We start from the raw sequence: 23,959 nt of genomic DNA on the forward strand, positions 1-23,959 counted from the left end.
CAAGGGATCAAACCTAGGTCTCCTGTGTTGCAGGCAGATTCTTTAACAACTGAGCCACCAGGGAAGCCTGAGTAACACTTGACTAGTCAGACTTTTGTCGGTGAAGTAATGTCTCTGCTTTTTAATATGCTGTCTAGGTTTGTCATAGCTTTTCTTCCAGGGAGCAAGCATCTTTTAATTTCATGGCTGCACTCACCATCTGCAGTGAGTTTGGAGCCCAAGAAAATAAAGTCTCTCACTGTTTCCATTGTTTCCCCATCTATTTCCATGCAGTGATGGATGGGATAGGATGCCAGGATCTTAGTTTTTTGAATGTTGAGCTTAAAGCCAACTTTTTCACTCTCCTCTTTCACTTTCATCTAGAGGATCATTAGTTCCTTTTCGCTTTCTGCCATAAGGGTGGTGTCATCTGAATATCTGAGGTTATTGATATTTCTCCCTGCAATCTTGATTCCAGCTTGTGTTTCATCCAGCTCAGCATTTTGCATGATGTACTTCGCATATAAGTTAAATAAGCAGGGTGACAGTATACAGCCTTGACATACTCCTTTCCCAATTTGAAACCAGTCTTTTGTTCCATGTCCAGTTCTAACTGTTGCTTCTTGACCTGCGTACAGATTTCTCAGGAGGCAGGTCAGGTAGTCTGGTATTCCCATCTCTTTCAGAATTTTCCACAGTTTGTTGTGATCCACACAAAGGCTTTAGCATAGTCAATAAAGCAGAAGTAGATGTTTTTTTCTGGAATTCTCTTGGATTTTCTATGATCCAACAGATGTTGGCAATTTGAATTCTGGTTCCTTTGCCTTTTCTAAATCCAGCTTGAACATCTGGAAATTCTCAGTTCATGTAATGTTGAAGCCTAGCTTGGAGAATTTTCAGCATAACTTTGCTATCATGTGAGATGAGTAATTGTGCAGTAGTTTGAGCATTCTTTGACATTGCCCTTCTCTGGGATTGGAATGAAAAGTGACCTTTTCCAGTCCTATGGCCACTGCTGACTTTTCCAAATTTGCTGGCATATTGAGTGTAGCACTTTAACAGCATCATCTTTTAGGATTTCAAATAGCTCAGCTGGAATTCCATCACCTCCACTAGCTTTGTTTGTAGTGATTTTTCCTAAGGCCCATTTGACTTCACACTCCAGGATGTCTGACTCTAGGTGAGTGATCACGGCATTGTGATTATCTAGGTCATAAGATCATTTTTGTACAGTTTTTCTGTGTATTCTTGCCACCTTTTCTTAATATCTTCTGCTTCTGCTTCTGCTTTCTGTCCTTTATTGAGCCCATCTTTGCATGAAATGTTCCCTTGGTATCTCTAATTTTCTTGAAGAGATCTCTAGTCTTTCCCCTTCTATTGTGTTCCTCTATTTCTTTGCACTGATCACTTAAGAAGGCTTTCTAATCACTTTTTGCTTTTCTTTGGAACTCTGCATTCAGATGGATATATCTTTCCTTTTCTCCTTTGCCTTTCAGTTCTCTTCTTTCCTCAGCTATTTGTAAGGCCTCCTCAGACAACCATTTTGCATTTCTTCTTCTTGGTCTCTACCTTACATTATCGCAAATCAGTCCTAATTATGTATATATATATTCTCACCCTCTTGAGCCTTCCCCCCACCCCCATCCCACTCCTCCAGGTTGTCACAGAGTGCCAGGCGGGGCTCCCTGTGTTATGTAGCAGCTTCCCACTAGTTATCTGTTATGTACACAATAATGTATATATGTGGATGCTATTTTCTAAATTTATCCTAGTCTCTCCTTCCCCTGCTTTGTCCACAAGTCTGTTCTCTACATCTGGGTCTCTGTTTCTTCTCTCTAAACAGCTTACTCTGTTGATTTTTAGCTGAGGTCACATTAGTACATTTTGACAGCAGATGGGGAGTAAATTAAGACTTTCACAGAAATCATTTGGCCATATTTATCTTATCACAAGTGTGGTGGGAGGTTCTTCTGCTGGTTTCTCTGGCATGATTGTGTCAGAAGACATCAGCAATAGGAAGGCTCTCTGGAAGCATTACAGCACCCTAATGATGTATGGGGTCGCAAAGAGTCAGACACGACTGAATGACTGAACTGAACTGAATGATGTATAGAAAACCTCCCTAACGATGTATGGAAAAGTGTATCTTTCCCTGCATCCACACTAACATTGGATTTAATAATTAATATTTTTTCAGTTTCAGGAATAAAAAACCTCATCTTAATTCTAAACAAAAACAATAGTATCCTTTTGGAAAGAAATTTGCCTGAGCAGATGTCCCTGGGATGTTTTTATAAGGTTCCATTTAGTGCAGCATTTCTGGGGCATATTTTATACTAATAGTAATAAATGTTGAAAGCAATAAAATGTTCCTTTTGGATTTGCATGAATAATTTTCCATTCTCAAAATTAAAATTTTAGTAGGAAGTTATAAGCCCTATAATAAGTCAAGTTATTTATATACTTTGTCATAAAGATGTTTCTAATTAAAGAAAAATCTTAATTTAAATTTTCCTTTATTTGAGTAGGTTATCATTTTGGTGGTTGGGACGTATTCTTGAGTTTTGATTGCCACCAAGCATCTTAAAGAATGAGCATTTCCCTATTGCACATTGCACAGAAAATATTTCTGGAATTTATCTTTAGAATTAAGGACATTATCCATTTGGCCAGAATGTCAGCTCCAAACCATTCCTAATCAGATAGTCAAAAATAAATCTATTTATTGTTTGTTGCTTTCTTTCTTGCCTTTAGGATCCTCAGAGAAGCCACTTTGTCCTAATTGCTGGGGAGCCATTAAAAGAACCAGTTGTCCAGCATGGTAAGCCACAAATGATCGCGATTTTCTTGGTTGGTTTTCATTTCTTTGAAAGCAGAGTACATCTATAGTATCACTGGGAAGAATAGCTGGATTTTTGTCTTCTCTCTATCTACAAAGTTGAGGATTTTGTTTCATTTCTCTATTGTCAAAGGAAAACATACGCATGGTATTTATTTCTATATTCACTCTCTCTTTCTTTTCAAGAAACATTTCTTGGGTATCCATCATGTGTAGGACATGGAGGTTTGAACCTTGGGGGGACCAAGAACAGTATTTTTTTTATGTTGTGTCAAGAGAGTTTCAACTTAAAAGATTTTATGGTCTACTGGGGAGTTGAATATCATTTTTATCTTTACCAAAAATAGATTTCTTTGTTTTTCTTTTTGGCTATACCACACAGCTTGTGGGATCTTAGTTCCCAGTGACTGAACCTGGGTCCATGGCAGTGAACGTGCTGAGAGTCCTAACCACTGGACCACCAGGGAATTCCCATAACAGTGATTTCAATATTGTCCTTATAGTTTATTCTCTTATTAGTGAAAAATAGGAATGTCTTAGGAATATTTCTTTGGAAGTTTCTAAAATATTTGAATCAATCTTAGTTAATTGGGAAAAAGAAAAAAGCAAATATAGGGAATTCCCTGGTGCCAGTGGTTAGCACTCTGCACTTTCACTGCTGAGGACCCGCGTTCAACCCCTGATTGGGGAACTAAAATACCACCATGGCCAAGCCATGCAGTGTGGCAAAAAAATAAATAAATAAATAAATAAATAAAGACATAAGAAGATAAACAACAAGGGCTTACTGCATAGCACAGGAAACTATATTTAATATTCTATATAGACCATGATGGAAAATAAAGTAAAAAAGAATATATGTGTGTGTATGTATATGTGTCACTGAATCACTTTGCTATATATCAGAAATTAACACAAAATTTTAAATAAACTATACTTTAATACAACAAAACAAATAGAGATAACTGTGGTATAGTAGAAATAGGACTGTACTTGGAGGCAGAAAATCTTGAAATAGGTACTCATAATAGTCACTTCAGTTCTTTGTCTTGACTTCTTCAAAATGTTGTTCTTTGATTAAATGAGGAACATCTAAAAGTACCTAGAACTCAATCTATTATTTAGATAAATGCCACAAAGCATAGTGTACATCCACTTACCTAATTATTAAATTTAACATGCATTAAAATCCCATTACATCACCTTGCCTTGGTAACGCACAGTGATTTCAGGGGAAAAAAAAAAAAACCCAACTGCTCATAACTTTAAAGAAAACTGATTATTTTTAAAATATTCATTTTTGTTCTATTAGTAATTTAAGAGGCAAGCATTTAATTTTACCCCACCTAGCCCATAGCATTTGACCTGGATTTTGCAGGCTTCTGATTTCCACTCCAAAGGTTCATGGTTCTCATTTTCTTTTATCTTGATTGAACAGCCCTAAAATAGTTTGTTTTTCTGGAAGAAGCCTGCAGACAAATTGAGTAGGATCACCATCTTTATTAATAGCAGCTAGAATTTAGGTGGGAATGGTATTGTAAAGTAAAATAAAGTAAAAAAAAAAAAAAGAAGAAGAAGAATGTGTGGGATGGAAATCTTTTAAGTTAAGCAATGTCCCCTACATTAGTGATGAAAACCAAGAATTCAGCTACACTAGGTGACAGGCCAAAAGAGTGGGACCACCTGTAGCCACCCTCCATTCACCTCCCATGAATCCTCTCCAACGCTTGGAACTTGGGGATACTGGGTGTGCTGGCATGCACAAACTTAGATTAACCAAACAACATAGAGATGGCCCCTGAAACCTCAGTTAATGAGAGGCAAAGCATTCTACCTGTTTATTTTCTTTCATTACCTTTTTCAAACCCAGAATATTTCCTTTTACCTGGGCATGTTTAAAGGCCACCACAACCATCTCTTGACTATTTGGGAACCAGTACTAGTTGATGAGGAAAACAGAACCCAGAGGTTCCACTTCCTTACATAACAAATACTTGGGTAGCAGTAGCTGCTAAGAGGTTTGTTGGCCGCATAGCTTGATTCAAACTCAAGCTGTTCAGTTCCAGCCCCCAGACTTCTGCCTCCCCTGTGCTTGGTTGCCTCTTCTCTGTCCTGTGGCTTCTGTGACAGAAAGTAATTGTTAGTGCTGGAGCTGGGATTTGAACCCTAGTCCCCTAAACCCTTGTCTTGTGCATCTCCACTAGGAAGTTCCTCCATAATGAGAAATTAAGCTCACACCATTTTAATTACAGTAGAGGGAGGGAGTTCAAAGACTTAATCAGAGAAGAGATGAAATGTGTAGGTTAAAAGAGGTTTGATAGGATTATACATAACTAGCAAATAATTTTCTTGTTCATAACCCTTACATGTACTAAAAAACATGCTTTCTGGGGGATATAGTATACAACATGGTGACTGTAGTCAATAACACTGTACTGCATATTTGGAAGTTGCTAAGAGAATAGATCGTAAAAGTTCTCATCACAATAAAAAAATTCTGTTCTTATGTGTGCTAATAGATAATAACTAGACTTATTGTGATCATTTCCCAATGTATGCAAATACCAAATAATTATGTTGTACTGGAAACTTATATAATGCTGTATGTGAGTTATACCTGAATTTCAGAAAAATAAATTTAGTTATATACTATTCCCCCCCCCACCAGAAGGGCTTCCCAATTGGCACTAGTGGTAAAGAACCCGCCTGCTAATGCAGGAGATGTAAGGGATGTGGATTTGATCCCTGAGTTGGGAAAATCCCCTGGAGGAGGGCATGGCAGCCCACTCCAGTATCCTCGCCTGGAGAATCCCATGGACAGAGGAGCCTGGTGAGCTACAGTCCATAGGGTTGTAAGGAGTCGGACATGACTGAGTGACTTAGCATGCACACATTCCCTGTCACCACCCCCCCCCAAAAAAAATAAAAACAAAAACATGCACTTTCTGGTTTCAGTTTTCTTCTTAAGGATTTGAGATGAGCTTCCTTACCTTGGCTTTGGAGGGCTCAGGCTTCCAGTGATTACCTTGTTTCTCAAAGTGTGGTCCTTGAACCAGCAGCATTGGCATCACTGGAGAGATAGAAATGCAGAGTTTCAGACCTCACTCCAGACCTTCTGGTTCAGAATCTGCATTTTAATAAGATTCCCAGGTGATTCACATGCACATTATGATTTGAGAAGCACAGCAGAATACCCCAGAGAAGTGTCAAAATGGACGCCCAGAAGTGTACTGTTTGTACAGAAAAGGAATTGGGGGAGGAGAGAGGTGCTTCACAAGTCCCATCTCTAGCAAAATTGTGATGTGCAGAAAGTCACTCATTGGCCCAGTACCTGCTCTCACTTTCTGAGTTCCATTTCCCTTTCTTTCCTGTATCCTTTAAAAAGTTGACTTTTCCAGGATGCCCTCTAGAATTTATTATTTATTTTGCATATGCGGGCTCTCTTCATTTTTCCTACCTGGTATAGTCCACACCTCCAGATGAAATTTCTCTCGTGAGCCCCAGAACCCTGTGTCCAACAATGTACTGAGCACCTCTGCCAGGAAGCTGTCTGATTGTCTTCAGTGCCTTCATGCCAGAATATCCAGAACTGAGCTCCTTGCTCTACCTGCAGCTTCCTGTGTCTCGTGTCTCAGATATCCTTAAACAATTCCACCATCAACTCAGCCTCCCAAGCCAGACATCTTCTCTACCCTGATGCCAAAGGTGTCTTCTCCAAACTGCACATCAGATCACAGTGCTGTCTACTTAACTCTTCAGTGATTCCTGATCACCTGTGGAAGTATGTCCAAATGTCTTCCGAGAGATCGAGCTCAGAACCCAGAGTGGTCTGGCCTCTTCCTCCTAATCAGATCCTGACCCCTTTGTTCCCCCTTCGAGCCTTCCTTCCAGCACTATGCCCTCCTGCATGCTAGTCCTGAAAACGCCTTTGCCCTATGTCTGCCTGTTTGGACATCACTGTGTTTATGAATGCTGTCCTGGGCTCCTCCTCCTCCCCTTTCTGTGTTAATTCTTTGAATTTTCCATACTTTTGTCATTCTGTTTGTCACACTGTTTTGTAATAATTTGGTTTCATATCTGTCTGTGTGATAGATGTGAGGTCCTTGAGGGAGAGCATCTGTCGTTCAGCTTTATGTCTCTAGCTCCCAGCGCCATGTTCATTATTCAATAAGTGCGCAATAAATGCTGGATGGGTAAGTCATTAAATGAATGAATTTAGATGCCTGCTACCTGTTTTCCCTTTCTCTTGCCATGCTGTACCTTGCAGTCTCTCAAAAGGCATATCATCAAAGCATGTGATACTGAATCTTCCTTCTCAAGTGCTAACCAAAGTGAATCTCAAATCTGTGCTGACATTCTAACAGTAATTAAGAAGTTTGACTGTGTTATTCCCTCTAAGTACTAAGTTATGTTTTAATCTGGGTCTCTCAGAGAAAAGCCTCTTAGATGAAGCACTTTGTAAAAGGCTCCTGATGAAACGTCTGCATGCTAGGGCAGGAGAGATACTGAATGGACAAATCTGTCAACTGCTTTCATGACACTGCCAATGCCATATAAGAGCTGGCCCTGTTTATCCAACACATGTTGGAGGTGACACAGTCTAAGACAATACCCTTTTGCTCCTGCAGTATGTGAAGAGAGGGAAAGAGACAGACATTTTGCCTCTTGGTTGATGAGAAGAGGACTTCTACACCTTTAGCAAAAGCCAAGTTCAAACTTAGGGATTAGACAAACTGTGACCCATGGGCCAAATCTGTCCGCTACACGTTTTTGTAAATAAAGTTTTATTGGAACACGCCATCGCTGGTCACTTGTATATTGTCTCTGACGGCATTTGTGCTTCAACAGAAGAATTGAGTGGTTGAGACAGACACGATTTGACCCACAAAATCTAAAATATATACTATCTGGCCTAAGTGTACTGACCCTGGAGAATCCAAAATGTGATGTCTTCTTGACTTGAAAATTTTGTAATTTAGTGTCTGTCAGGTGCTACTAATTTTAAGAAATGACTTGGACCCCTCACATAAGGACACAGCCTCATATACTGTGCAGATACCAACACTGTGACAAGATTTGCCAATTTTTAAAAATCAGTTCAGTTCTTGATATCAGTCAATTCAATTCTATACAACTGACAACAACAATAAATTTTAAAAGTTCTCTTCGCAAGAAAAAAAATTCTGTAACTATGGATGGTGACAGATGTTAAGTAAACTAATGTAGCAATCATTTCCCAATATATACAAATATCAAATCATTATACTGTACACCTGAAACTAATATAATGTTTGTTGTGTGTCCATTATACTTCCATAAAAAAGATAAAGAGGATAAAGAGAAGTAACAACTACAAGAATGGTTACAATAGAACCAAACCTGAGAATGTTTCAAATAAAAACATTGTCATTGCTGATGACAGCCTGGAGTGGATGAGTGAGCTATAATTGCATTTGTTTATCTGAAGTTTATTCATTATAATCATAAATAATCCTAGTCAAGAAACTTGTACTACAGTCCTCAGGGATCAGGTGCTGTGAAAATAACCTTTTTCAGATATGCCTGAGTTTGTTTCAAATTAAGAAGTACAGAAATACGTACCATTTTCACAGTAGAAAAAAGTGTTCTCATCACCTGGAACTTTCTGAACGTCTCTTTTCTGCTCTAGGTCCATTTGTGATGAACACAGATGAAGAGATTTCTCAGGCCATTCTTGATTTCAGAAATGCGAAAAACGGCTTTGAAAGAGCCAAAACCTGGAAATCAAAGATCGGAAACTAGTGACAAGCATAAGCGCAGCTCTGACTGCCTTCTAGAATGTTGCCCTTTGTGACATCCACCCATTTAGGGTGTGCAGTTTCCAAGGATGATTTCGCCAGTGTTTGCAAAGAATTCCACACTCAAGTGACAACATGTTTTCTTTTTTTTAAATATAGCACTGTGTGTAAGATATTTCCTGGCCCTAGCAAATAAACCTAATTGTTGCTTCTCTAAAAATCAGTGGTCTTCATTTCAACTAAATTACTAAGCTTCTGTCAAAAAATTTTTTGTATATGTTTACCTTTCCACAGATGTGTGCCTATTTTGTCATCTTTGTGCCTGTGTGTTTTTTAGAGCATATTTGATCACTTTCTGTGTGTCTCACTGATATAGGTGTGTGAGCATCTGAGGTCTCTTTCTGACCAATGCAGCTTCCATGCCTATGTGCTGGGGTTGGTTTCATGTTACAGGTTATCTGCATTAAAGTAACAGCAGTTCTGAGCGCTTCAGTAAGTTTTCAAAACTGCCCCGCTATTGGTAGGGACACGACAGGATTACGGCCAAGACTTCCCTGCTTTTTCTGCCAAAGGCTGTGTCAGATTTAAGACACATGCTCCTGCAAGCTTCCATGAGGGTTGTGAAAAAAGTTTGAATCCACAGTTGGGTCCCAGCCTTCTGTAGCTGCAAACATTGGTGGCCGCACCACCTCCTTATAAAACAACTTGAACCTGGGCATAGGGTGGAAGGATTTTTTATTTTTTTAACTTGCTGGACATGAAATGGATTTAGAGTGCTTTCTCATTTCAAGTAGAAGACATGTCCACTTCCTGATTATTTTTGGAGCATGAGAACATTTACAATTTTTTTCATCTCTCTCCCCCTTCCATAAGATTGCACAGAAACGCACCTTGACTAATTGATTTTGATCACAACTGATTACTTGTTTTTCCCTGTGAACTCTTGGGGTTTTGAACTTTCCTTCTGGAGAATGCCTTTTGAACCAGTTTGCTCTAGCTGCCTGATGTCAACTGCTTGGTAATCAGTGGATACTGAATACAGAATATTCAGAATGTACAGACAGTGGGCAGTGGTGAATATTTTCATGATGTCTTCTCTGCAGTTGGTGCAGGGCTCCAGTTATGAACGTGGACCAGTGAAGGTAGGTGAGCTCAATTTTTCATGTGATGCAGATGTTTAAGTTGGCTTATACAGAAGATGCTTTCTTTGCCCCCACTATTTTCGAGATAATAGAAAAATGCAGAGCACTACTAATAGTGGGTAGGATATGTCCTGTACTTGTTAATGAGTATTCTGTTTCTTTAGCTTATTCAGATTCTTGCCATGAGTTTTAAAAAGTGCTTAGGGTAGGAGGCTTTTGGAGATGTAATAGGACATGAATGGACATTCTGGAATCTTTTCAGATAGGAAAGTTTTCCCTCAACTGTATGTGCAGATGGCACAGTAATTTTTTTATTGGAGTATAGTTATTTACAATGTTGCATTAATTTCTACTATACCACAGTGATTTTTCTAAGGAAGCATTGATTTGTTTTTATGACACAGATAACTTTGTGGGCTGTTAATTTTCAGGTCTTCTGTGAACAGCAAACGTTCCTTTTTTTAGTTAGTTTAGTTACTTAACTTCTGTAAATCAAAAACTGCCATGCTTTCTGCAGACATTTTCTCTCTGGTTTTCCAAATTACCCTTTCTACCATGTGGAAAAATCTTTTGTAGAAGTCGTTTTGGTCCTTTGCTTTTTGAAATGTGTGTAAAACTCACCCATAATCGAATGTTGGATTCTATTAGTAAGCATCAAATAGAACCCAATGAATTGAGAGTAATACAAAAAAATTAACTGGGATGTGACTGACTGAGCATGATTTCACCCAGTTTTATGCATTTCACAGTTTATATTGTTGTTCTCAGCTTTTGATTTTGAAAATGGTTAAGATATAATTGCTTTGACCAAAGTGGTGCTCAGTCATTATTGATTTAAGAATCTCTGGCCATGAACAATCAATGTGGTCTTGAGGTTTTGTAGCTGTTGTTAGGATGTGCATTTTCAGTAAGGGTGATATCGCCCCCAACAGGGGAAAATTGTCCTTGGGGATGAAAACGTCTTACTCTTATGTATAAAGCACAGATGTACATACAGTAGAGAAAGAGATACACCATATTTCTGGGAAGATTGACCTCTGTGTTAGAGGTAGAGAGCCACCTTGCCAGCAAGCAACACCTTTCCAACTTTCCAAATTCCAAACGAACACAAGGGGGATCATAGTCGTTCAGCTCCACTTCAGTGCCACCAGCCTGGAGTTGGGATCTCAGTGGCAGATTGCAGGTAAACTGGAATCCCATTTTGAGCCTCAGGGACAGGAGATAAAATGAGACTTGTTTGAAGCAAGTAAGGCTTTTCAGGCTGTTCAGCTGTTTTTAAGTCCACAAAACTCAGGAATCCTAGGCCCCACATGGGGTTTTAAAATATTTTCATTTTAATTTGAAACTTCAGTTGCCTCGGTATAAGAGGAGACTGAATAGTTGGAAAGAAGTCACATTCTTTAGGTTGTTCAGCTCTTTTAAACAGCACAGACACAAGTCTTCAGTTGTCCTGGGCACAGTGAGGTTTTAAATGTTTCAGGGACTTCCCTGGTGGTCCGGTGGTTAGGACTCAGTGCTGTCACTGCCAAGGGCCCAAGTTCAATCCCTGGTCAGGGAACTAAGATCCCACAAGCCATGTGACATGGCCAAAAAAAGTTTCAGATTTATTGCCAGCAGTTTTATTGATTGTATTAAACAGTTTATTTATTAGGGCACTGGAAGAAAGCAGTTGAATTTGAATGTGATAGAAAATACATCTTCACACAGGGAACATGCAGTGTTAATGCTTAGTGATACCATTAGCAATTTTTTTCATATATATCCAGATTGCCTTCAAAAAGGGAAGCTCTGTATAGTGAGCTTAGACCCAACACCTAGCTCAATTAAATCTTTCTGATGTGAAGAAAAGACGTGCATACAGTTACACAGAAGTTTGGGCACAGATTTGAGTGGGTGGTGAAGGCTCAGGAGGTACATTGTACTGATTATTATACTTTTTCTTTTCCCCCATAATTTTCTCTTAAGAGAAAAATCCAAGAAGAAATATGTTTCTTAATGGTCTTCTTGTTTAAATCAAAATTTACCATGAAAGCATATTCAGGGTGGTAATAGTTTGGACACTGGAATATGAATGTATTTTGTGCTTGTTGAGATAAAACCATTTCATTTATTCCAAGATGTGTCCAGGGTCCTCCTTGGTGGCCGGTCCATGAGTGTGATCTCTAGCCTTCCTCTCTTCTGACTACCTCTTTTTCTGAAAGGTTGCCCTTCACCCAGTCTTCACTTTCTAGCCTTGAACATTCTGCTGTTTTTTCAGCTTAGACTAGCAGTGCCTGTAGTACAGTTATATGAGTCTGTGAATATTCCTTTTCCTGCAGTAACCGTGCAAATGGCTGCCAGTACCCCCGACAGTTGTGCTCACTGCCATTTGAGTATAAGACCTCCTGATTTCATTAGTCTTGCTACTTGTACTTAGCTGTTTGGGGGCAGCAGTGCCTGGAATTTGTGAACTGAGAAAAATCTGCTGGAAAGTCTCAACTCAAATCTACTGTTTAGCTGATAAGTTTTTCAATCTGAGCAGAATATGTTTTCTTCTAGAAATAGGATTAACCCAGTCCCTCTTTCTGACTCACTAGTATAATCAAAGTAACCATCTAGATATGGGATTTATTTCTGTCTGTTCTCTCCAGCTTTTATATATGTTGGGGTAGTCATGTACAGTTGCATAGGGCGTGCAGTGCACAACTCTAGGACCCTCTATCCACCTGGTCTCATATCTGTATATGATAACCTTGGCTACAGCAGTGTACACTCTCTGGGCTTTTGATTAATAAATATCTGCAACCTCACTGTCCTGTCATTTGCATCCATCTTCTGGCCAGTACTATTTCTAGTATATTTGATGAGCATTTCTTGTCACCAGGAATCTTGGACCCCCTTAAGTCGCTAAGGGAAGCCATCTGCCATAAATCTTTTCAAAGTCACTGAGGCAGACATACCAATAGAAGTGACAAAGGGTTCATTCCGGGTTCTAGTAGGTTTGGCTAACTCTTTTCTGACAAAATTGGTTTCCTTCTCCCCTGTGCTACCTTCCAGCCCCCTCTTTCATAACCTCACTGGCAGGAGACTATTGTTGAGTGGTAGAGTCATTCAGACTCTGCCTAAGACTGGAACAAGTCCAAGGCCCACAGGAATGTAGGGCACCTCTAACTTCCATGAGAAGCCACATGGCTCGCAAATTTATAACCTTGTGTCACTTGTCTTCCACTGAAATTATCTCTAGAGGTAATTGAATAACAAAGACTGAGGTGCGCCTTCCATATTTAACTCCAGGAAGCAGACTGGCCCTCACTGGCCTCCGCAGGTCACGCGCAAGGAAGTCCCTTGACTTTGCTGCTAATCAGATGGCCTGGCGAGCTCATGTCCGGTTTCCTCTCAGGCATAGTCCTTGGCACAAAGGATATTTGAAATGTTTTCCATTGATTTCTTCTTCATTTATGACCATATAGGTAAATGTATTGAATTACATGCTTCTGTACACAGAGGTCTTCTCGCCTAGTCAGTCACTTTTAACTGGTGGGGAAACCTTTATATCACTTGAGCTTGTTATTACTATTCAGGATATAGTAAACCCCCTGTATCTTACAGCATGAATATAGTACTTCCATGTATGACTTATGTTTTTATTTTGAAAAATCTGATTTGGGCTTGTGGATTAACATTTAGTATAGACCCTTAAAAGCTCTAGAAAAAAATCACATGAAAGCTGCATGTTGAGTGAATTTGATTAAGGAACCGCTCTTGGGACAAGCTTAAAAGACAGTTTGTGGAATGAAAATGTAGTATTTGGACACGTGCGTGCTTCCTTGTAGAGTGTAATGTAGGGTGCTCTGGAACTCCCAGGCACGTTTATGGTAACCACAGTGGCCTAGAGGCACTCAAGAAAGAGGGGCACATGTGGCAGTAACATTGTTTCCGGGCACATTTCTGAGCTCAGCTCTTTCCCACCCCTTGAGATTAGCAGAGATGCTGGGAAACTATCCACAGTTGGGAATATGATTGAGATGAGGTGAGATGAGACATTTGTTCTTTGTGCCATGAAGAAAATCAAGAAGGGGACAGACACAGAGGGATGGGTTGGGGGAGACTTCTCTGATTTCCTTTCATTTGTGTAGACCTCTGGAGGAAGTGAGGGGCAGTGGTTGTGGTGAGGGAAGGGCGTGGTCTTGCGTGTTTAGGTATCAGCCAGGGGCTGGAGCAGAGAGAGTGGAGGCCAGAACTGCAGCTTCTGAGGTTGGAGAAACAGCCTGGGCATATCACATAGAAAGGATGAGACGGTTGGATGGCCTCACCGACTCAAATGGACATGAGTCTGAACAAGCTCGAGGAGATGGGAAGGCAAGCCTGCTGTGCTGCATCCATGCGGTCGTGAAGAGTCAGACATGACTTAGTGACTGGACAACAACAACAATCACCCAGAGTGTGGCTGTGTTCCAGTAAAACTTCATGGACAGTGAAATTTGAATTGTGTATCATTTCCATGCATCACGAAATAGTCTTCTTATTTGTTACAATAATTTAAAATTATAGGAAGGAATTCTTAGCTCACAGACCATACAGAAGAGACTGCAGGCTGGATTTGACCCACAGGTCATAGTTGGCAAAACCTGGTCTGTGTCTATCTTCTTCATAGACTGTATCAGGACTTGACATTTTTTATTTGCTTGTGTATAGGGTAGGACACATCACTTCTGGTCACAACCTCTTTGACCCCCTGGCCCCATCCAACAACCAGGGGCCAGAAAGTGCAAGCCTTCCCTGTGCTCAGAAGGCTGGAACTATTTAGTGATTAGTATTCATGACTATCCCACACAACTCTGGTCGATTCTAAGTGTTTCTGAACATACCACTGAGATGGGAGGTGACTGTGGTTGGACACTGGGGTAGAATCATGGAAGGAAGGAAGACACTTGGGTTTCTTTATGCTGCTCAGGAGGATCCTTTTTCCTGGAAAAGGCAAGCTGTACATTCAGTTCAGTGAACATTTGTGGAATGTCCACCGTGTGCCAGGCACATGACTGGAAATGACATTTTTATAAAATAAAGATGTCTCAGTTATTTGCATGTCTTACCAGCAGCCAAGGAGCTCAACTTGGCCTGTGAGAAGGATAATTTTAGTGCCTGAAACCTTAGGTAATAATGAAAGTTTTAATGAGTCTCTTTCTGTCATTCATTGTCATCTAAATAATTATACCACTCCTATCTTTGAGAAAAGTATTGCTTTCCTAAAATCTAGGTTTGCCTGAAATTATTTCTGGAGAAAGAAAATGACATGTCGAATATTGTGATGGCAGAGATTTTGTTACTTATGGTTCCATTCTGCAGGGAGTTGGCAAGAGTGTGATTTTGATTGAAGGAATTCCCTGAGTTCATCTGTATAAGAGACCCTCTGAAAAGAACTGTTCATAACTTGCTTCATAACTATCCTGTCACAGCAAGACTGGAGAACACTGGGCATCTCAGACAATGCAGAGGTTGTAGATGAGGAAGAGGAAAGCCGTGGGTGCTGACATGGGACCACTGCATCTTTAGGAGAAAGAGGAAAATTAAGCATCCTGGGCTGACTGCCAGTTGCATGGCAAGTGAAGTCGCTCAGTCGTTCCCAACTCTTTGCAACCCCATGGATAGTAGCCTGCCTCAAGCTTCTCTGTCCATGGGATTTTCAAGGCAAGAGGCTGGAGTGGGTTGCCATTTCCTTCTCCAGGGAATCTTCCCAACCCAGGGATCGAACCCAGGTCTCTCACATTGTAGACAGACACTTTACCATCTGAGCCACCAGGGCTGCCTAATAAAAAGGAAGATGAGGTTTGACATAAAGACCCTCTTTCCACCCAGCGGATTATGTTTTACTTAGGCTGACATACGGCTGTAGGAGTCACAATAATACAATGTGACCATCCAGTCCAAATTTCAATTGTTCAAAACATTGATAACCAGCATTACTGTGGCTGAGCTGGAAGTCAGGATCAAGGCTGAAACAACAGGTTGAGTATGGGTCTGCCCCACGTAACTCTCATCTGCCTGGATCAGTGGGCCAGAAGGGACACATACTTGCAGTGATGGCAGAAGTGTAGGAGAGCTGTGTAGTCACAAATGCATTTCAACACTCTGCTTGCATCATGTCTTATAACATCCTATTGGTCGAAGCAGGTCACGTGGCCCAACGTCAGTGGGGCTGAGAAACATACTCTTCTCTCGGGGGAGACAGGTGGAGGCAGTGAAATTGTTTTTAACAATAACCTAATTCCAATCCCAAAGGAAGGCAATGCCAAAGAATGCTCAGACTACCACACAATTGCACTCATCTCACACACTAGTAAAGTAATACTTAAAATTCTCCACGCCAGGCTTCAGCAATACATGAACCGTGAACTTCCAGATGTTCAAGCTGGCTTTAGAAAAGGCAGAGGAACCAGAGATCAAATTGCCAACATCTGCTGGATCATGGAAAAAGCAAGAGAGTTCCAGAAAAACATCTATTTCTGCTTTATTGACTATGCCAAAGCTGTTGACTGTGTGGATCACAATAAACTGTGGAAAATTCTGAAAGAGATGGGAATACCAGACGACCTGACCTACCTCTTGAGAAACCTATATGCAGGTCAGGAAGCAACAGTTAGAACTGGACATGGAACAACAGCCTGGTTCCAAATAGAAAAAGGAGTATGTCAAGCCTGTATATTGTCACCCTGCTTATTTAACTTCTATGCAGAGTACATCATGAGAAACGCTGGGCTGGAAGAAGCACAAGCTGGAATAAGATTGCTGAGAGAAATATCAATAACCTCAGATATGCAGATGACACCACCCTTATGGCAGAAAGTGAAGAAGAACTAAAAAGCCTCTTGATGAAAGTGAAAGGGGAGAGTGAAAAATTTGGCTTAAAGCTCAACATTCAGAAAATGAAGATCATGGCATCCGGTCCCATCACTTCATGGGAAATAGATGGGGAAACAGTGGAAACAGTGGCTGACTTTATTTTTTTGGGCTCCAAAATCACTGCAGATGGTGATTGCAGCCATGAAATTAAAAGACGCTTACTCCTTGGAAGGAAAGTTATGACCAACCTAGATAGCATATTCAAAAGCTGAGACATTGCTTTGCCAACAAAGGTCTGTCTAGTCAAGGCTATGGTTTTCCCAGTGGTCTGTATGGATGTGAGAGTTGGACTGTAACGAAAGCTGAGTGCCGAAGAAGTGATGCTTTTGAACTGTGGTGTTGGAGAAGACTCTTGAGAGTCCCTTGGACTGCAAGGAGATCCAACCAGTCCATTCTAAAGGAGATCAGTCCTGGATGTTCTTTGGAAAGACTGATGCTAAAGCTGAAACTCCAGTACTTTGGCCACCTCATGCGAAGAGTTGACTCATTGGAAAAGACTCTGATGCTGGGAGGGATTGGGGGCAGGAGGAGAAGGGGACGACAGAGGATGAGATGGCTGGATGGCATCACCGACTTGATGGACATGAGTTTGAGTGAACTCTGGGTGTTGGTGATGGATAGGGAGGCCTGGAATGCTACAGTTCATGGGGTCGCAAAGAGTCGGACACGACTGAGCGACTGAACTGAACTTTATTACTATAAAGGCTTCGCATTGTTTCCTTAGATGTTGGGCCCTTCATCTTTGAGATCAGTGATAAAAAGACTGTAACAGATCTTAGGGCTATATTCTCCTGAGGTTATTCAGAGCATCCTTTTAGAGTTTTGCCACTCAAGCACATCCCACACTAATTTCCCCCCACATGTCCTAAGCATAGATGCATCCAGTCAGAGCAGAGATGTTAGAATGGAGCATGAATTTAAAACTTGTAAAGGGAAGCATACGCCCTTTCCTGCATGCTAGACACTTTGGCTGGGGAGAAACCATCCTGTGATACTCACCAAATTGGAGGATGTAGAGGTCCCAGACACCTTAGCCATCTAGTATCCCCTTAAAATACCCAGACAGCTATGCACAAACATTCGCACAAATGTACACATACACACATTTATACTTTCTGTGAGTCTGTAGTTCCTTTCCTTAGTCTAAGTTTAATCAAACACCCTGGTTTCTCACATTTATACATTTAAATATAGAACTGCATGAGTCAAAGAACCACCAGTAGCGTGAGGCCCCACCAAAGGGCCATGTTTCTAGATTTCAGAGCAGCAGGACCAGGCCTTCAGCTGGTTCCATCTAAGTCATTACAAGCAAATGTGCATTCTCCTCCCTGCCCTCAGTTGGCATGGCCCACACAATTAGGTGTCATCTGTAATGGGGAAGGCTGGACTCTAATGACAAAGCACAAAGGTTTAAGAAGTGGGTGGTTTTTCCTTCACTCATCTGTAAAGACCTATGTAAGCCTGGGTAAATACTTGAAAATTAGCATTTCATCTGAAAATACATCCCAGAAATATTTTTTAAAGATATTTACCTTGCAAAAGCTCTTCTCTTTTAAATTTTTATTTACTATGGTTTGGGTGGCCCTATCTTGCTCTTTTCAAACTCAACTCGAGTTGCTCAGGAAAATCAAGGCCCATGAAACACCTCTGAACCCCAACACAGGACCAGATGCCCCACCCCTGAGAAAGGAAGGGAAGGCAGTGAATGTTAGCACGTGCCTCCTCTGCATCTGACCCTTTCCTACTTATGGCCCTCAGTAATCTCCACATCAGTGATATGAGAAGCTTTGCATTCTGAAATGAGGAAACCATGACTTAAGGAAATTCAATAATTCGCCCTCAGTCAAATAGCTAAAAAGGAACAGTGCCTGGATTCAAACCCAGCTTACTTTATGTTTTTAAAGTTATTCTATGGCAAAGATGATCATTTTTCCCATTTGATGTGCTGTTCTATGAATTTTAACACGGATTTCTGTGACCAGCACCATAATCAAGATACAGAAAAAATTCCTTTTTGCTACTCTTCAATCTATGCCCCAGTCAGCAATACTGCAGAAGCTGAATTCAAATGGTTCTGTGAAGACCCACAAGACCTTCTAGAACCAACACCAAAAAAGATGATCTTTTCATCATAGAGGACTGGAATGCAAAAGTAAGGAGTCAAGAGATACCTGGAGTAAAAGGCAAGTTTGGCCTTGGAGTACAAAATCAAGCAGGGCAAAAGCTAATAGAGTTTTGCCAAGAGAACACACTGGTTATAGCAAACACCCTCTTCCAACAACACAAGACATGACTCTGCACATGGATATCACCAGGTGGTCAATAACGAAATGAGATTGATTATATTCTTTGCAGCCAAAGATGGAGAAGCTCTACACAGTCAGCAAAAACAAGACCAGGAGCTGACTGTGGCTCAGATCATCAGCTCCTTATTGCAAAATTCAGGCTTAAACTGAAGAAAGTATGGAAAACCACTGGCCATTCAGGTATGACCTAAATCACATCCCTTATGATTATATAGTAGGGGTGATGAATAGATTCAAGGGATTAGATCTGGTAGACAGAATGCCTGAAGAACTGTGAATGGAAGTTCATAACATTGTACAGGAGGCAAGTGACCAAAACCATCCCAAAGAAAAAGAAATGCAAGGCAGCAAAGTGGTTGTCTGAGGAGACTTTACACATAGCTGAGAAAAGAACAGAAGCAAAAGGCAAAGGAGAAAGGGAAATATATACCCAACTGAATGCAGGGTTCCAGAGAATAGCAAGGAAAGATAAGAAAGCCTTCTTAAGTGAACAATGCAGAGAAATAGAGGAAGACAATATAATGGGGAAGACTAGAGATCTCTTCAAGAAAATTGGAGATACCAAGGGAACATTTCGTGCAAAGATGGGCTCCATAAAGGACAGAAATGGCAAGGATCTAACAGAAGCAGAAGAGATTAAGAAGAGATGGCAAGAATACACAGTAGAACTATACAAAAAAGATCTTATGACTTGGATAACCAAAATGGTGTGATCACTCACCTAGAGGCAGATATCCTGGAGTGTGAAATCAAGTGGGTCGTAGGAAGCATAACTACAAACAAAGCTAGTGGAGGTGATGGAATTCCAGCTGAGCTATTTGAAAAACTAAAGGATGATGCTGTTAAAGTGCTGCACTCAATATACCAGCAAATTTGGAAAAGTCAGCAGTGGCCATAGGACTGGAAAAGGTCACCTTTCATTCCAATCCCAGAGAAAGGCAATACCAAGTAATGTTCAGTTCAGTGCAGTGCAGTCACTCAGTCATGTCCAACTCTTTGCGACCCCATGAACTGCAGCACGCCAGGCCTCCCGTCCGTCACCAACTCCTGGAGTCCACCAAACCGATGTCCATCGAGTTGGTGATGCCATCCTACCATCTCATCGTCTGTCGTCCCCTTCTCCTCCTGCCCTCAATCTTTCCCACCATCAGAGTCTTTTCCAATGAGTCAGCTCTTTGCATCAGGTGGCCAAAGTATTGGAGTTTCAGCTTCAACATCAGTCCTTCCAATGAACACCAGGACTGATCTCCTTTAGGATGGACTGATTTGAACTCCTTGCAGTCCAAGGGACTCTCAAGAGTCTTCTCCAACACCACAGTTCAAAAGCATCAATTCTTTGGTGCTCAGCTTTCTTTATAGTCCAACTATCTCATCCATACATGACCACTGGAAAAACCATAGCCTTGACTAGATGGACCTTTGTTGACAAAGTAATGTCTCTGCTTTTTAATATGCTATCAAGGTTGGTCATAACTTTCCTTCCAAGGAGTAAGTGTCTTTTAATTTCATGGCTGCAATCACCATCTGCAGTGATTTTGGAGCCCAGAAAAATAAAGTCAGCCACTGTTTCCACTGTTTCCCCATCTATTTCCCATGAAGTGATGGGACCGGATGCCATGATCTTCATTTTCTGAATGTTGAGACTTAAGCCAACATTTTCACTCTCTTCTTTCAGTTTCATCAGGAGGCTCTTTAGTTCTTCTTCACTTTCTGCCATAAGGATGGTGTCATCTGCATTTCTGAGGTTATTGATATTTTTCCTGGCAATCTTGATTCCAGCTTGTGCTTCTTCCAGCCCAGCATTTCTCATGATGTACTCTGCATAGAAGTTAAATGAGCAGGGTGACAATATACAGCCTTGACGTACTCCTTTTCTATTTGGAACCAGGCTGTTGTTCCATGTCCAGTTCTAACTGTTGCTTCCTGACCTGCATATAGGTTTCTCAAGAGGTAGGTCAGGTGGTCTGGTATTCCCATCTCTTTCAGAATTTTCCACAGTTTATTGTGATCCACACAGTCAAAGGCTTTGGCATAGTCAGTAAAGCAGAAATAGATGTTTTTCTGGAACTCTCTTGCTTTTTCCATGATCCAGCAGATATTGGCAATTTGATCTCGTTCCTCTGCCTTTTCTAAAGCCAGATTGAACATCTGGAAGTTCATGGTTCATGTATTGCTGAAGCCTGGCTTGGAGAATTTTAAGTATTACTTTACTAGTGTGTGAGATGAGTGCAATTGTGTGGTAGTTTGAGCATTCTTTGGCATTGCCTTTCTTTGGGATTGGAATGAAAACTGATCTTTTCCAGTCCTGTGGCCACTGCTGACTTTTCCAAATTTGCTAGCATATTGAGTGCAGCACTTTCACAGCATCATCTTTCAGAATTTGAAATAGCTCCACTGGAATTCCATCACCTCTACTAGCTTTGTTTGTCGTGATGCTTCCTAAGGCCCACTTGACTTCACATTTCAGGATGTCTGGCTCTAGGTGAGTGATCACACCATCATAATTATCTGGGTCGTGAAGATCTTTTTTGTACAGATCTGTGTATTCTTGCCACATCTTTTTAATATCTTCTGCTTCTGTAATGTTCAAACTACCACGTAATTGCACTCATGTTACATGCTAGCAAAGTAATACTCAGAATTCACCAAGCTAGGCCTCAACGTTATGTGAAATGAGAACTTCCAGATGTCAATCTGGATCTAGAAAAGGCAGAGGAACCAGAATTCAAATTGCCAACATCCGTTGGATCATAGAAAAAGCAAAGGAATTCCAGAAAAACATCTACTTCTGCTTTATTGACTACATTAAAGCCTTTGACTGTGTGTATCACAACAAACTGTGGAAACTTGGTAAAGAGATAGGAATACCAGACCACCTGACCTGCCTCCTGAGAAACCTGCATGCAGGTCAAGATGCAACAGTTAGAACTGGACATGGAACAATGGACTGGTTCAAAATTTGGAAAGGAGTATGTCAAGGCTGTATATTGTCACCCTGCTTATTTAACTTTTATACAGAATATATCATGCTAAATTCCAGGCTGGGTGAATCACAAGCTGAATCAAGATTGTTGGGAGAAATATCAACAACTTCAGATATGCAGATGATACCACTCAAATGGCAGAAAGAGAAGAGGAACTAAAGAGCCTCTTGATGATGGTGAAAGAGTAGAGTGAAAAATCTGGCTTAAAACTCAACATTCAAAAAACTAAGATCATGGCATGCAGTCCCATCTCTTCATGGCAAATAGATGGGGAAAAGTGGAAACAGTGACAGATTTTATTTTCTTGGGCTCCAAAATCATTCCAGATGGTGACTGAAGCCACGAAATTAGAAGATGCTTGCTCCTTGGAAGGAAAGTTATGATGAACCTGGACAGCATATTAAATGGCAGAAACATCACTTTGCCTACAGAGGTCTGTATAGTCAAAGTTATTGGTTTTTCCAGTAGTCATGTATGGATGTGAGAGTTGGATCATAAAGAAGGCTGAGCACCAAAGAATTGATGCTTTTGAACTATAGTGTTGGAGAAGACTCTTGAGAGTCTGTTGGACTACAAGGAGATCAAACCAGTCAATCCTAAAGGAAATCAACCGTGAATATTCATTGGAAGGACTGATGCTAAAGCTGAAGCTCCAGTACTTTGGCCATCTAATACAAAGAGCCAACTCATTATGAAAAGACCCTGATGCTGGGAAAGATTGAAGGCAGGAGGAGAAGGGGACGACAGAAGATGAGATGATTGGATGGCATCACCGACTCGATGGACAAGAGTTTAAGCAAATTCTGGGAAATAGTGAAGGACAGGGAATCCTGGCATGCTGCAGTCCATGGGGTTGCAAAGAGTCGGACACAAGTTAGTGACTGAACAACAACAACCCTTTCATAATCATACTCCTCCCAGCTTCTGGCAACCTCTGCTCTGTTCTCCATCACTATCATCCTGGATTTTTGAGAATGTTATTAATGGAATCATACCATCAGTAACCTTTTCAGACTTGCTTCTTTCACTCCTAATGCCTTTGAGATCCATCCAAGTTGCTGTACATACCAGCCATTCATTCCTTTTTACGGCCAAGTCATATTCCATAGGATGGGTGTAGCACAGTTTGCCTAAGCAACTGTTCACATACTGAATGACATCCTGATTGTTTCCAAGTTTTTTTTAGCTCTTTCAAGGAAAGCTAGTATAAACATTCATGTCAAGGTTTTTGGGTGAATCTACATTCTTGCTTCTCAAGGGTAAATTCCCAGGAGTGGGACTGCTGGGTCATATGGCGACTGTTGAACTTTGTAAGAAACTGCCAGCATGTTTTGCAGACTGCTCTACCACTCAAAGCCAATTTTAAGCCATTCTCATCCATTGCCCTCCCCTCTCCAGTCAGCCATCTGTCCAGACCACAGAGTGGTTTCCAGTATCAGGCAAAGCTTCCTTTTAGGGGATGCAGTGTCCACTTGAGAGCTACAGGAGGCAAAGGCACACAACTTCAGTTTGGCCTCCTGAGTCTAACATGGCCTGGGTGGGTTCCTTGACAGGCTAGGGGAGTGAGAAAAGGGAAGAGGTGTTGGGGAACAGTATCTGTGGACAGCTGGGAACATGATGGTGTAACTTGGACCCCAAATCAGAGAAAAGGTGGTGGTTTGGGCTAAGCCTTAAACATCAAGCTAAAGATGAAATGCTTTTCCAGTCAAACAGAAGTTTGCTGAGAGGTGAAAGGAGCATGGAATTATTTATCTTGCAACAGGATCCACCTCCCTAAACCCACTGCAAAGGGAAATAAATAGCTAACAGTGGTTCCCTTAACTCCAGAGACCAATAGGCAGAGGACTAGTTCCCCCAGGCAACACTTACAAATCCCAAAGCAAATCCAGGGAAAGTCACGTGAAATGTGTTCCCTCCACAGTGCACTCTGAAGCTTGTGGATCTTGTGGATCTTCCAAATATACAAATTCTCTCTACCCCACCCCTGTATCACTAAACTTCCTGAAGACAAGCTGCCAATACAGTTTGACAAAGTAGCATCATCAGTTTTGAA

General features: G+C 41.0%; 2 protein-coding genes across 3 annotated transcripts in view; both read left to right on the forward strand.

Annotated features, from left to right (window-relative positions):
• The window catches only part of PIR (pirin), a 99,469-nt gene extending 90,654 nt beyond the window's left edge, over window positions 1–8,815 (forward strand). For both annotated transcript variants that reach the window (XM_018043861.1, XM_018043860.1), the window contains 2 exons: window positions 2,734–2,800; window positions 8,487–8,815. In XM_018043861.1, coding sequence (XP_017899350.1) covers window positions 2,734–2,800; window positions 8,487–8,599 — 180 coding nt within the window. In that variant the 3' untranslated portion in view covers window positions 8,600–8,815. The remainder of the gene's footprint in view (window positions 1–2,733; window positions 2,801–8,486) is intronic.
• Window positions 8,816–9,207: 392 nt separating this feature from the next.
• Window positions 9,208–23,959, forward strand: part of VEGFD (vascular endothelial growth factor D) — a 42,183-nt gene continuing 27,431 nt past the window's right edge. The window contains exon 1 of the mRNA XM_005701076.3: window positions 9,208–9,737. Within this exon, the coding sequence (XP_005701133.1) occupies window positions 9,648–9,737 (90 nt within the window). The 5' untranslated portion in view covers window positions 9,208–9,647. The remainder of the gene's footprint in view (window positions 9,738–23,959) is intronic.

This window comes from Capra hircus, assembly GCF_001704415.2.
Source record: "Capra hircus breed San Clemente chromosome X unlocalized genomic scaffold, ASM170441v1, whole genome shotgun sequence".
Classification (NCBI taxonomy): Eukaryota; Metazoa; Chordata; class Mammalia; order Artiodactyla; family Bovidae; genus Capra; species Capra hircus.